Below are 14,959 nucleotides of genomic sequence, written 5' to 3'. Positions count from 1 at the left end.
AATTAACCTAATCTATTAAAAAAAACTCTTCGTATAAATTTAGTGTAAAAAGGTTTATGCATATAGGTCAGCACTTATGTATGCAAGGCATAAAATTAATAGCAACACAAAATAGAATATTTCCAAAAACCACAACTATTTTTCTCGTTTATTAATAAATCATCCCGATCCCCATCCTCCCTTAATATATATATTTTTTTTTCTTTTTTATACTAATAATACTCTTTCTATATTTATCATTTTTTAAGGTAAGCTTTTGGCATGACTTCTTGTGATTCAAAGAGCTCGTCTCCGGACTATATGGCGAGCTGTTTTTGCTTGCCAAACAAGCCTATATTCTCTTCCATCAGCGTCACGCCTCACGTGTGGATTTGGTTTCTAGAAAGTCTGCGGTTCGGCTGGCATTAGATTCTCTCTTCTAGAATAGCAGAATCCAACTTTAATTTCAACCTGTTTGGACCGGACCGCTGGAAAATTTGGCTTCTACAGGATTTTCCCACCTCTTTCTTCCTTCTCATTAAGCAAAAGCCTGTCATTGACCGCTTGATCTTTTGGTCTTATCTAAAAATCTCTTTGTGGGAAAGTGGGGTTTTTTCTTTTAATCCAACACGGAAAAGGAGAAAAAAATAGAAATTACATAAAAATAAAATATAAAAAGGACAGAATCATCCTAATAAGATCCTGTGTGAAAAAGGTGGTGTTGCCTTATCGGAAAGTCCTGGTTTTCTCGAAGATCAACCTGAGCCGTCTGATGCATGTTGATAAAAATATTCTGAAAAGTTGGTATATCCCTTCTGGAATGGGAAATAGTATAAAGAAAAGGAAGAATACGCAACACCACCGAAATCATTAATTAGGCCTTCACATGAAGGAATAATTCAATAATTACTTGAAATTGTAACATTAAAAGAATTTGACAGTAAAAACTAAAATAATTATATAAATATTTAGAAGACACGTGGGGAGTCACCGCGTTTAACGTGAGAATGGAGTAAAGAGGTAAGAAGGCGAGGAGAAGATGTCAACCATTTATATTATTAAACGAGATCCTGACCTTCTAGCTTCACGCGCCACCACTTACGCATCTCTTCGCTTTTTAACGTTCTTAATTGTTCACTACCCACCCACCTCCTATATATATATATATATAGTAATATGCTCCACCCCCTTAATTAATCTCCTTCAGTAATCTCAAAGAAACCCAACCATCACACCTAAGAACAAGAAGAGGAGGAGGAGGAATTTACGAGTGATTACAAAATGCAAGAAGATAGTTGGGAACTGTCGGTTTGTCCCAGCTTCAACAGCTACTCTTCCGATAAGCTCGCCGAAGTAGCCGCTAAAGTTGTTGACGGTGAGGATGGGCGTCATCGGGGGGAGGAGCTCGACGACGAATTCGAGTTTGTTTCCGTTTCTAGAGCCGCCGATGAATTGGTGGTGGTCGATGGCCAGATCGGCCCGCTTTTCCCGGTATTCCCGGTATTCAATCGCGACCTACTAAGTACTAGTCGGTTACAAGGTGCCGGCGATGATCGCGAGGGGCGGTCTCTTCGGGTTCCGCTGAAGAAGTTGTTTGTGGAGGAACGCGATCCCACGACGTCGTTTTCGTCTTCGTCTTCGGATGGGGAGGGGGAGGGCGACCTGGAGGGTGTCCCGCCGGGAACGTATTGTGTGTGGACCCCGAATAACAATAACTCGGCCAAAGCCTCACCCAGCCGATGCAAGAAGAGCAATTCCACCGGAACTAAAACCACTGGATCATCATCATCGTCGAAACGCTGGAGGCTGTCGAGCTTCCTTCGGAGGAGCAACAGCGAGGGCAAGGATTCGTTTGTGTTCTTGACGCCCAAGAAGGAAGAGATCAGACCCGAGAAGGCTGTAGTTAATAATCGTGAGTTGGGCTCGAAGGCAACGAAGGTGAAAACGGTGTCGTCCGCGCACGAGGCGTACTACGCGAGGAACAGAGCGATGAAGGAGGGGGACAAGAGGCGGACATATTTGCCCTACCGGCAGGACCTGGTCGGGTTCTGGGCTAACGTCGGTGCGCTCGGCAAGACCTTCCCTCCTTTCTGAGGTTTCTCGGATCCTGATCAGTTTTGTTTTACTCCTTTTTTTTTTTAAGAAAAAAAAAAATTACCAATTGTATTTTTTTTTTTTTTAATTTTATATATAGGAAGTGTGATTTGCTTGGTTACCCAAAAAAAAAAAAAAAAAAAAAAAAAATAGAGGAGGGAAAGAAAAGCTTAGGAAATGTGAGTTTTACATGATCGTGTACATTACTTTGCTTTTTATTAAAATTTCAATCGAGATTTGATCATGTACAGTGTGGAGTTCATAGTATTATTTCATTGATTACTCTGTTTTTTCACTTGGTAATTTTCTTTTAATTTTTTTACTTGACTGATTGAATTCCACTAAAAAAAAAAACTATGGAGTTTTGTCATTTGCCTAAAAAATTATATACAACTTAATTAAGTTTCATATTAAAAAAAAAAATCATAATAATGAGCCGTTAATATAATATAATTAGTTATAAACCTATTAACTTAAGCTTTTGAATTAGTTTATATAATGATATCTTAATATGTTATGTTGTAATTTTATTAAAAGAATTCCTCAAATAATAGATTTCTCCTCTAAAATGCATTTGCAATTGCAAGTAATAACGCTATACATAACTCTTATCTTCTCAAAGTTTTATGTAATGTGATCCTTTATAGCATTTAGAGCATAAAAATTAGTTTTTTAATTAAAAGAAATCACACCACATAGGCTTTCTAAAGCATGCATTTAAATATTTTATAAGTCAGTTGGAGTGAATTAATATATTTAATTATTGAATTAGTCATTTGTAAGCGCTAGGGGGTGTTGTATAAGGTGATGATGTGAAATTTGACTAGAATACATGAAAAGATAGGGACGGAATCATAATTTTTTATTTGAAAGAGTTAAATATGAATGAGAGATCACTTGTTTTTTGTCTTCATATATAAAAAAGATGGAATGTAAAATATAATATATTGGCTCCCAAATATTTGAATAAGAACATCTGGTGGGTCTGTATTGGGTGCCAGAAAATTAGGAGGACTAGATGCAATCATAATAGTAATGGTGGGATTGTGCCTGATTTCAATGGCAGCCACTGGCCTGAAAGAAAGGGCAAGGGAAAAGGAAAAGGTCTAGTGTGACTCAAAAGAAATTGCTTGATGGGGAAAGTGAAGAAAGAGAAACGTGAAAGGAAAGAAAAAACAATTGCGTTGTGAATCCACGTTTGGGGAAAGTAGCTATGAACGCACTCAAATACGCCAATAAGGAAACTTCTATGAATCTCTTTGTACAATGAAAAAGCATCTTTAACTAGGTTATGTTATGTGGAAGGGAGAAATTAGCAAGCGGCTTTGGGAACGTTGACTTGAAAAGGAAGAAATCTTTAGAAATAGTATAATTCTCATGTTTAATAGTAACATAGGAAACCAAATGCCAATTCCGTCCTAGTTTACGACCATCCGAGCTCATTTTGTCGCCCATTGTCGGCCTCCATCTCAAGCCACCACTGGTCACGTCAGTGGTCAAACTCGTTGGCTACTGCCTGACCCATCTCCGGCCAACCCTAACCCTAATCCTAACCATCATTCGGCCCGTCATAAACAACCACCATTTGGCTGATATTGTCTATTTATCCTATCTGTTTAGTCGCCCATCATCATTTATTAGGCGTCATGCACTTGCACTCCACCATTTAGTTTGAGTCGAGTCATAATTTGTTTTTGTCTTAAATGTTCACCTTAAATTTGAGGGAATTAGAATAAATGTTATTTTATATACTTGTATTGATTGCATTTATTGGCCTGCTTTATCTATTCAATTTTCTTATAAACAGAGTCATGTGAAAACAAATAAATCAAGTCAGCAAGATTAACATGCAGCCCTCTTTTTCTCTCCACTTGTGCTCTTCTTTCATATGTTTTGTATTTATTAGAAAAATCTACGTCAGGCTTGGTGTAAAGTGTAAACCCCTTTTTGCTTCCAGAACTTTCAACCCCCTTCTTTTTTTTTTTTTTTTTTATGTTACATCAATTTATTTTATTTTTCTTTAAAAAAAGAAAAAAAGAAAATGAAATGAATTTGAACGTACAGTTGGCGTGTTAGCAATTCTATAGTTTTCATTAATAATGTCAAATTTTACATCTTGTGGGGGTTACGTGAGAAACAGAGAAAGGTATGTGGCGGAATAAGGAAGGCTTGAATCATGTGAAAATGGTTGGGTAATTCCGGGATTCAACATTTTGCTTAAGCTGGACCACTAATTACTATCAACTGTGTTCTAAAGATAAGACAAACTAAATGCATGGTGGGCCAATACGTCCATGATCTTGTCTCCGACAATAATATTTCTTCATCCAATTGACCACTTGTCTAATTATATCTACTACTAATTTAATGTTACCATTAAAAAAAAAAAAAAAATTAATCAGTGTGTTAATCTACGAAAATGTGAGATTAAAAAAAGAAAAAGAAAAAGAAAGTAGGATGCTCCATTATTTCTTATCTCTTTAGACTATGGGAAGTGAAAGGTCAAAGTGACATTAGAGAATTATTTTTTAAGCATGTCGGGGACAATGGCAAGAAATATTTTTGATGTCTAAGTCATCAAAATGATACTACTAAAAGGGAGGTGTACATCTTCAGCAAAAGAACATATGACTGTGTTTAGCAAAGGGCTGGACCGGACCAGACTTAAAAGCTCAAAAAATTATTCTCAAAATCAACCCTAACATTCATACTTTTTACATCATATCAATTATTTTTTATTATTATTCAAATAAAATAACCATTACAAAACAATTTTTTTTTTTTACTTTTTATACAAAACATTTTTACTTTTTCCTCTCATATTAATCAAATCTGCTACAGTACCATTACACTCATTTTTTCCATTCAATTGCCAAACACAGCTAGTTTTTTACGCTAAACGACCCAAGTCCAAGTGAGTTAAAAGTTGATCAATCATTATTATTATTATTTTTAAGATGAATAAGAAATTTCATTAAAAGCAAAGCTCAAAGCAGAGCAACTCCTCAAATACAATTCCAAGATTATAATTTTTTTTTTAAAAAAAAAAATTCCAAGATTATGTAGAATATTTTAAATATTTTATCATCTTAAATTATTAAAATTAGTCATTTAATATGATTTTAAATTATTAAAATAAGTGTTGGATCTCTCATTTATTAAAGGATAATTTGAGGTTATGTTAATTCAATGTCCATATCAACGAACGTGCCTTCCTTAGTTCAAGGGTCAAGCAATTAATGGATCGGGCTCACCTAGGTTGAGCTTGGCCCAAATCTTAAAATAACTATAAAATGATAACAATAATCAATTCCGAATAATAATAATAATAAAAATAAAAAGTTGAAAAGGCAGTAATGCATGAATTGAGCGACGAGCTCGTAATTAAATCCAACTGGGTGCCTTATTCTGAACATAAAAGGTAGTAGTGCCCTTTCGTTATTAATATGATGAGTGGGCATTAAGTTAGCACGGGATCCACGAGATTGTCTTTGATCCGGAAAGTGAGGATCCTGTGCTTTTCAAACATCTTTCACAAATTACGCAATATATATAAAGCTTTTCTTCTGGATGGCCGCATATAAAATAGACCCTAGAGTGGTCTCCTCCTAATCAACGTGTAACAAATATCAGGCTGCTAAGTAAATTAGTAATAGGTTGTCTATTTAATTCAAATCAATACTATGACCTTTCTATTCATTATAACCCAGAGCTCATTACCCATCATTGAACCTCACTTACCTCTGAGCCCCCACACCAAAGTCTTTAAAACCAATTAAAACGGTGGTCCAATGATTTTGTAAGTGATTTTGTTAATGAGATATTTTGTTTCTAAAACTGGTAAGAATTTGACCAATGTTATCTCAGCTAAACTCGTTAACAATTAATTAAAAATAAAGAATTATATGGATTGCGGTTACAGATACTATACTTTTTATTATAAGATTTTTATAAACTAATGTATATGGGCGAAACTAAAATTTTAGGTGGGCAAACTAAAATATAACACTTTATAGGGGGCGAAAATTTAATTTTGAAAGGTCAATTTAATAAAAATCACATAATTAGAGGGAATTTAAACATGTTGGGGGCTACTGCTCCATAGGTGATTCCTCTCTTTGTTAATGTGACAATTCACTTGATATTTACTATATTGATCATTAAATTAATGTGACAATTTACATGATATTAAGGCTTTCACTATGCTGCCACGGCGTCCTTCCTTCGCCATTGCTTCAGTACCCACACCGACCAACTTATCTCGTCCTCCTCGTTTCGATTTCAGCATGGCTGTAGGCCTTCGACGACAAAGACCCATAGCCAAGCCGTGGTTTCTGAAATTGACGTGGCTGACATGATAAATAGCTCTCTAGCCAATAATTTTTCATTTATTTTAGCACTATAAAAAATCGAGTAATGCTAGAAGTTTATTCTATGTCCCTTGATTTTGTGTCACTAAAAATAATATGACTTCAAAAAATACTATTGAGCATGTGATTGATCATTATTAAATTTTGATCAAATTGTGATTTTAAATTTTGATCAAATTGTGATTTTAAAAACCACGTAATTCTTTGAGTAACACAATAATGACACAAAAGTGAATTTTAGAATTACTCTAAAAAAATCGATGCATGATAAAGGTACAAATTTTTGGGACAATTTTGACCAAACTTTTCTCTTATTTTTTTTATTTTTTTTGAAAAAAAAAATCTATTTATAAAAAAAATGGTATTTTTCTTCATAAAAATAGTTTTTTTTTTTTTTTAAATGGTCATTGTTATGAAGAAAAAGACAAATTTTTTTTAAATATCAAATAAAAAAAAGACCACATATGATGTTATTGTTTAAGAATTTTTTTAAAAAATTTAAAAATTTAGTTTTTTTAAAAAATGACCACATTAAAAAAAAAAAGTTGAGCCAAAAAATTGTCCCTTTACTATTTTTCAGAAAAATCTTGGGTGACATTTACTCCTATGCTGCCTGAATCCTTTCGTCCAATCTACAATCGCAAATATCCACCTGTCCTCTTCTTCTTCCCTGGCCTGAGAGACCTTTTCCACGTGTCAGCGCCTGCAAACGAAAAAAAGCTTGTTCCCATCGCGCATGTGGGTCCCTTCATAGAGATCCAGCCACGTGGACCTCGAATTTCTTACCACAACTCTGTGGCTTCTCTTCCTCACTCTCCAAAGAACCAGCTCGAACCTCTCCTTCCCAAATTCACACTCGAGCTTCGAGCTTCGATCAACGAATCCTTTTCCCCAAAATGCCCTCTCTGCAAGCCCCTACTTGCAGAGCTCTTCATCGTCCTCCAGTGCCCTCTTCATTCTGGGGCAAAGATCTGTGCTCCTACTCATCGCACAATGGTGCTCTCAGGCTGCTTGGTGCCAAGAAAGCGAAGCTTCGTTTTGATGGCGGAATCGGAACAGTCAGGTCCACAGTTCTCGCAATGTCTGGTGGCTCTTCTCCTTCGTTCAAGATGAACCTGAACGAGTACATGGTCACTCTCGAGAAACCGCTCGGTATCCGATTCGCGCTCTCCGTCGACGGCAAGATCTTTGTTCACGCTCTCAAGAGAGGGGTATTTCCGTGTTTCGATTTTTTAGAATAGTAATTGAACGATTAAATTCACTATCTCATATATCAGCTTAGTCTTTTGGGCGACTGGTGATTTTAACATGTTTTTGTTTTGTTTTTGAGTTGGTAGAGTAATGCAGAGAAGTCGAGGATAATCATGGTGGGTGACACTTTGAAGAAGGCTGGTGATTCGTCTGGTGGCGGGCTTATTGAGATCAAGGACTGTGGCGATACACAGTATGCAGATTTTTTTTTTTTAAATAAATTTATTTATTCATTTATTTTTGGTTAAAGCACATATAGAATGTTTTTATACTAGATTTTGTTGATTCGTAATCGTAATTTACTTTGTGCGAATACGTGTTGATTTCGGTACTGGCATTATACAATGTGACCGTTTCTTGATATTTATGTTAATCGTTATATAATGCAAGGTTACTTAATGAGGTAATTGTCAAAGATATGTTCTGTTCATAAGTTTTTTTGTTTTTTATTTTTCAGTCTTTGGTTTATTCAGGAAGATGCTGAAGGAGAAAACAGGATCTTTTAGCCTGGTCCTTGAGAGGCCCTACTCTCCATATCCAATTCATCAACTGCATCTTTCGGGTGGTGTTGATATGCTATTTAATAGAGGCCGAGTTTCTGTTGCCAGTTGGAACAAGAGTATATTGGCATCGAATTTGCGAACTTCTTCTGAAAGTAGTGGGAATTCTGGCTTTGTCATGTTTTCTTCGAAGTTTCTAACATCCCAAGGGTGGAAAATTTTGAATGATCAAAATGGACATATTCAATTGCAATTGCAGAAAAGTATTCATGCACAACTCATAAGTGAACTTGTTTGTATTTTTTCTGAAGAAGAGTCTGGAAATGGAGAATGGGCTCATGGAAACTTCCCACTTGAGGAATATGTTAGGGCACTGGATCGTTCTAAAGGAGAATTATACTATGATCACTCCCTTGGCATGCGCTATAGTAAGGTGTGATGTTCATCAATTTCCAAACTCTAGTTCATTATATTTAAGGACTGGATTGTATACAGTTTATGCGATTAATTTGAGGACCTTGCTTCAATGTTATGCTTTCATAGATAACTTATAGTCTGTTAGAACTGCACTTATGTTGCCTTGTTAACTCTTTTGCTGTTTTTCATTTTGTTAGATTACAGAGCAAATATATGTGGGATCATGTATTCAAACAGGAGCTGATGTGGAGACTCTGTCAAATGTTGCTGTGAGTGCCATTTTTGTTAGTCGTACTTGTTGCTTCTTGATGGCATTTTGCAATTCTATCCTATTCTTTCTATTGTGAGTGCCTCATTGATGTAGACATCTCTTAATATGTCCGATTTTTAAATATCTGATGGAAGGAGCAAGGGTTTATTAGGTCTGTCGCCAATTAATTTGCATGTGCAGATGGTTATCATTTCACTAAAGGCTCTTTGCAAGGGATCATTTTTTTTTTCCTTATTCCATGCCTCTCTTATAGCAGCTTTCAAATTTTTGCTTCAGGGAGTGACTGCTGTTCTGAATTTCCAAAGCGGAATTGAAGCGGAAAATTGGGGAATCAATTCCAAATCAATCAATGAATCATGCCAAAGGTCTAATATTCTCATGATTAACTATCCTATAAGGTAAATGAAGGCTCGATGATGTATCCTATATGTTAATATAAGAAGTTTCACAAGCTAATGAGAACTGTTTCTGCTGTCAGTTTTATTAGTTGTGTGTATTTTTGTGGTTTTTTAATCATTGTGCTGAAGTTTAATTGGGAAGATAGTTGTTGAAGCCTTCTGGACTGAGTCATTGAGAATAGTCTACATCGGCTTGGTTTTTGGGCGTTTTGTTCTTACGTGTAAATGATGCCAGAAATTTGATGCATTAACATGTATATGCTGCTTTTGGAAATTGAAATGGGAATTGTTAATAGGTCTACTTTTAATTTTTACATCTCTTAAGACTTACTAGCTGTTTACTGTACAGTGAATTTGCCTTGGTTTTCTTTTGCAGGGAAGGAGACTCTTTTGATATGAGAAAGAAGTTACCATTTTGTGTGGGGCTGCTATTACGCTTGTTAAAAAAGAACCACCGTGTTTTTGCTACTTGTACTACTGGTTTTGATCGAGCTCCAGCTAGTGTGATTGCATACCTGCATTGGATGACAGATACTTCCCTTCATGCAGCTTACAATTTTGTCACTGGGTTGCATTCTTGCAGACCTGACAGGTTCTTCTTGCTAACCCTCTCGCATGTCGATTCTTTTCTTTGGCTATGCGGTCACATAATCATTGTGTTAGCTTTGACTGAAAAACTCCTTCTATGTGACATGATTGACTGGTAGCTAAGGTTCTTTGTCATCATTAGTTAATAAGTTTATTATTTTAGAGAGCTTAATATCGACATGGGCACGACACTGTGTTTTAGCATTTGTTTCACAGTTGGATTTCTGTTATCGACTGAAATACAATAATTGAAGGATTTATTCACCGGTAATGGGAAGGGGGAACAAAAAAGAACAGAGCTTTGATAATCAGTATTAGGACAAATTGTCCATTTGAATTTGATTAATATTTTGGACAGTGAGAGGGAGAGAGGGAGAGAGATGAAACGTGGCCTCTTTCTTTTAGGTGTTATAGTCTGCTTGAGTGAATCGAGGGTGTGAAGATAGATTGCGGTGGAAATCTTCCAAAAAAGGCCGTTTCAAGGTCGAGCTCTTTTACGCTTCCTTGGCTCGTTCTGAAGGGAGGAGATTCCCTTGGAAGAGCGTGTGGCGAACTCAAGCTCCTCCAAGGGCGAGTTTCTTTGTGTGGACATTGGCTTTGGGCAAAGTCCTGACCCTAGATAACCTCAGGAAGCGACAAGTGATTGTGACGAATATGTGTTATTTATGCAAGAGGAATTAGGAGACGGTGGATCATCTTCTCTTGCATTGTGAGGTTGCTTATGCTTTGTGGTGTGCTTTTTTTGGTCGGTTTGGATTGTCTTGGGTGATGCCGAGACGGGTTTCGGATTTACTCGCCTGTTGGTGGTCTTCGAGGAGGAGGGGGAGTGCAGCGGTTTGGAAGATGGTGCCTACTTGCTTCTTTTGGTGTTTATGGAGGGAAAGAAATAATGGGTGCTTTGAGGATATGGAGGGGACATTGGAAGACATCTTAGCTTCTTGCTTTCATACTTTGTATCTTTGGACCATTGCGCATGTCTTTCCGGTGTCAATTAATTATAATGATTTTCTTGCTCGATTTTTTCCTACTAGTTAAGTGATCCTGTTGTATACTCCCAGTTTACTCCGGGGCGCCTTTACGCTTTTTAATAAAACTTTTTATTACTTATCAAAAAAAGAATCGTGGCGTTGTGAGAAGCTGAATCTACGAGCACAATAACTCACTACTCTTCCACAAATCCAAGAAAAATCGAGGAATTGTAGGAAAACTGAAGAAAAATCACTCTCAAAATGTTTCTTATTGAGAAAAATGAAAAATACAAGTTGTGGTTGGCCATTTCGTCCTTATTGAGCTTAAATAGAAGTAGGATTGCAGCTCTGAAAAGCAAAGTACACAACTACTCTTGTCGCAAGGTGGATCGATAGAACATTAAATTGGATTGATTGAACAAAAGATTGCATTTTAGCTTGATCAAACATCAATTGAACCTCTTGAGAATTACTATTGAACGGACCTCATCACTTTGATCGATCGAACATCAATCGAACCTTTCGAGAATTTCTACTAAACAACATCTCGTTCTTTCGATCGAGCAAACCTCGATCGAAGTTCAAGCAAATTGTCTCTCCCAAACTTCTCTATGAAATTTGGCTAGCTGATCTGCAGAGAGAGAGAGAGAGAGAGAGAGAGAGAGTCTCTTGACTAATTTTTATTGTTAACGCTTCCATTGTAAATATGCTAGCTAGATGTACTATTCAAAGAGAGAGAGAGAGAGAGAGAGAGAGAGAGAGTTGCTTTAATAACTTTGACTAAAGCGATGTTTAACTCTTCCAATTGTAAGTATGCTAGCTACCACAACAAGAGAAAAATATTTCATACCTTAGATTTACTATTCAAATTAACTTGCAATCATGCATACTATTTACGTTCATCTCTCCCTCTCTCTCTCACACACACAAGTAAAATGGTCACGGTGTGAAAGTAGTTGTGTAAAACTAATGTAAATGAAAAGTTTAGGATCCAGGACCCAGGGATATGTTAGTCTGCGCTTGTGTGTCTGCTTCATATATTTACAAAACATACATTATTAATCTACAGGGTCTATTGTATGCACAAGTGCTCTTTTAAATTTTCATTTCCCTTAACTTGACAAGTGTCTAAAGAAAATCTTTTTGCAGACCAGCTATTGCTTGGGCAACATGGGATCTTATAGCTATGGTGGAAAAAGGTATGCATGATGGTCCTGCAACCCATGCTGTGACATTTGTGTGGAATGGGCAAGAGGTGGGTAACGACTTCAGTTTCATCTTCACTATACTTTTGTTTCGATTTTTGATCACCTAAAATGAAGGAAAAATGTCACAGTTTTTCTTTCTTGAAACTTTATTGGCTAGAAGTAATTCTGTCAAAGAATAGAGCATGTAGTGTTTGGATACTAATATCTGCTATAATTGATTTAGTTATGGAACACAAAGTTTTGATGGGGCTTCTTCTATGTCCATTTGTCTCTGCATTACAGGGAGAGGATGTAAATTTGGTGGGAGATTTTACTGGAAATTGGAAAGAACCAATTAAAGCAATCCACAAGGGTGGACCTAGATATGAAGCAGAAGTTAGACTCTCACAAGGAAAGTAAGTGTCAAGGTTTCTGTACTTTCTCTTAATTGTTTATGATGATATAAAATGAGCTTTCTAATTCTGCCATACTGCATCTTTGTTGATTTTACTGCTTGAAAAACTCTCAAAATTCATGCACTTGTAAGTTCCTATTTCTCGTAACTGTAGTGTGTCTAAGAAAGAAGCTGCGAATTATATATGGTTGACTGGGACTCGAGACTTTCTTGCAGTTCAGTAGTGTAAAGCAACTAAATGTTCAAATTATATATTGTTAACCATAATAACGAGATATATTCATCTAATCCAAGATGGGACCTTGGCTGTGGCTCCTTTGTTCTGTGCATACTTCTTTTAGATAATTCTCCACTTATATTTGTTAAGAATGTTATGAGATATATATGATAGTAAAATTCTACAAGTTAGAGTCTCTATTATAAATTATAATCATTAAGCAGAGTTGCCATTCATTAATGGATTTTCTAACTGTTAGAAAATCATGCAGTAATTGAAGTTCTACTCCACACTCTGGAAGACACATACATTTCTAACTGTTTAGAAATCATGCAATAATTTAAGTTCTATTAGATACTCTGGAAGACACATTTATGTATGTATGTACATGTGTATATATATAAACTTCTTTCTAAATGTGATTGTACGCGCTACCTGAAGGTACTACTACAAGTATATTATTAATGGGCAATGGAGACATTCAACAGCTTCACCATCAGAAAGGGATGAAAGGGGGAATGTTAACAATGTAATTGTGATTGGCGATACTGCCAGCATCAGACCTTCTGTCCATCAACAAAAGAAGGTTAGTACACTGTCTTCTGACATTTTGCTTATATGAACTTGAAATGTATGCAACCCTTGTCTCTTCTGTTCACAGACATTCAAAGACCACAGATTCATCATATAGTCATAGTAACATCTCATGTTAAAAAAAAACATCTCATGTTCAATTCTTTGTAGAATTGCATATAGCTTTTGATGAAGAAGCGTTAGGCATAATGGCCTACTTACGGTCTAGCCACTTCTATTTTGGTCTCTGCTTTTCGCTTCACCTTGTACTAAATTGAAAAGTTTATGTACGTAGAAGAGCTATGGTTTTTGTTAGAGGTTTTTCACTGTATACCATGCTTTGGCTTTACGTATTTCCATTTAATGGTGATGGAGTTGGCCCTTAAAGGATTCTTCTTGTTAGAAAAAACGATAACTGTTGATCTTATTAATTTTGGGGAAAGTATTCTTTCTTTCATCCCTTTATTAATGCTTTTCACTTCTAGGGTTGTATCTTTGTTCTGATATTGGCTTTCCTCTATGGTGTTTTAGGATGTGAATGTTGTGAAGGTGATTGAGAGGCCTCTGACAGAAAATGAGCGCTTTATGCTGGCAAAAGCAGCTCGGTGTGTCGCATTCTCCGTCTGTCCAATCAGACTAGCTCCCAAGTAGTTGGGCATACAATACCCTAAGTGGAATGTTTGTTAATTACCTAATAATGCGGCATTTTCAACCAGCCCATGTTGAGGCAATAATTACCAAATCTTGGTTGTACATTCTTAAGTCATTCTCTTTTAGACTCGGTTCTCAAGGTATTCTCCTTCAGACTTGAAATTATCATGTCAGTTACTTTATGCAAATAGTGTAGTAATTCTTGAGGTAACTTTCTGGTGTCTTTGAGTGACCTGCACACTTATAGAATATGAATTGTCCTACCATATCCACGGGAAACAACCTGCTTTAGCATTGGTTAAGTGCTGCCCCAGTGTATTTATACAATGTCGGCCGGCTTATTCATTGCTGTTACGCAAATAGTTTATTTTACTAGAGAAAGATGCATCTTTATTTACTCCAAATCTGTTGTAATTCTTGAGTCTAACTTTGTGGTGTCTTTTATTGGCCCTGCATACACAGAAAAAACCCCAAATCGCAACCTTTTAAGTTTTGACTCAATTTGTCCAAAAATTGATATTGGAATGAGTTGCTCATCTTTTTCTTGGTCTTGCATTAAGATCAACTATTAGTTTTGTGTTTTACTTTTCAAGTTTTCTCAATTAAACCCTTTTGTTATAATGAATATAATTATTGAGTCAATTTAATAGAAAGATGTCAAATTTCATTAAGTTATTGCCATATACCCCCAACAGGCAACAATGCATACCCAATGCTCTTAACAAAAAAAAAAAAAAAAAAAACCAATGCGTACCCAATGGATGATTGGACCAAAATAGAGATTGTGGTTGAATTTGAGAGGTTAAGCTAAATCCATGGTGTTATTGAGTTGTTTAGGCTTGTAAATGATAGCAAGCAAGCTGATCATGGTCTGAAGCTATTCTCTAAGTGCTTGATATTTTGTGAGAGCTGCATGGGAGAATTTTCGTCCTTTGCTTGTAACCTATCCCATTCCATTAAAATGACAATGTGATGACCACATGCTTCTGCACACATGACAAAATCTGAAAATTTATATCCACGTGGCCATTTTCACCGGGAAGTGCAAGGGTGTTTAAAGTACTCCGTTTGTTTATTAAT

At 36.1% G+C, this 14,959-nt stretch overlaps 2 protein-coding genes across 6 annotated transcripts; both read left to right on the top strand.

The window, feature by feature from the left end:
* Positions 1–997: 997 nt before the first annotated feature.
* LOC132182625 (uncharacterized) lies at positions 998–2,111 on the top strand. The gene has a single exon (XM_059595928.1). The coding sequence runs from the start codon at positions 1,261–1,263 to the stop codon at positions 2,071–2,073; it is 813 nt and encodes a 270-aa protein (XP_059451911.1). The 5' UTR covers positions 998–1,260; the 3' UTR covers positions 2,074–2,111.
* A 5,112-nt stretch (positions 2,112–7,223) lies between these two features.
* Positions 7,224–14,090, top strand: LOC132182346 (phosphoglucan phosphatase LSF1, chloroplastic). 5 transcript variants are annotated; one of them, XM_059595569.1, is made up of 11 exons: positions 7,224–7,654; positions 7,781–7,887; positions 8,168–8,349; positions 8,509–8,627; positions 8,809–8,880; positions 9,159–9,280; positions 9,657–9,872; positions 11,986–12,091; positions 12,327–12,439; positions 13,097–13,241; positions 13,760–14,090. In XM_059595569.1, the coding sequence occupies exons 1-11, from the start codon at positions 7,340–7,342 to the stop codon at positions 13,877–13,879; spliced, it is 1,617 nt and encodes a 538-aa protein (XP_059451552.1). In that variant the 5' UTR covers positions 7,224–7,339; the 3' UTR covers positions 13,880–14,090. The 5 variants fall into 5 exon arrangements, with proteins under 5 accessions (XP_059451552.1, XP_059451551.1, XP_059451550.1 ...); XM_059595568.1 differs by having other exon boundaries at positions 8,506–8,627; XM_059595567.1 differs by having other exon boundaries at positions 8,168–8,352.
* The last annotated feature ends 869 nt before the right edge of the window (positions 14,091–14,959 follow it).

Source organism: Corylus avellana, chromosome ca5 (assembly GCF_901000735.1).
Source record: "Corylus avellana chromosome ca5, CavTom2PMs-1.0".
Taxonomy (NCBI): Eukaryota; Viridiplantae; Streptophyta; class Magnoliopsida; order Fagales; family Betulaceae; genus Corylus; species Corylus avellana.
This window is presented reverse-complemented; position numbering and strand designations above follow the sequence as displayed.

Bases quoted from the DNA above. Each gene is read 5' to 3' on its own strand.
- LOC132182625 (XM_059595928.1), top strand. From the start codon at position 1,261: ATGCAAGAAGATAGTTGGGAACTGTCGGTTTGTCCCAGCTTCAACAGC.
- LOC132182346 (XM_059595565.1), top strand. From the start codon at position 7,340: ATGCCCTCTCTGCAAGCCCCTACTTGCAGAGCTCTTCATCGTCCTCCA. The intron at 12,092-12,326 runs GTGGGTAACGAC...TCTGCATTACAG, and splicing joins TTGTGTGGAATGGGCAAGAG to GGAGAGGATGTAAATTTGGT. The intron at 12,440-13,096 runs GTAAGTGTCAAG...CGCTACCTGAAG, and splicing joins GTTAGACTCTCACAAGGAAA to GTACTACTACAAGTATATTA.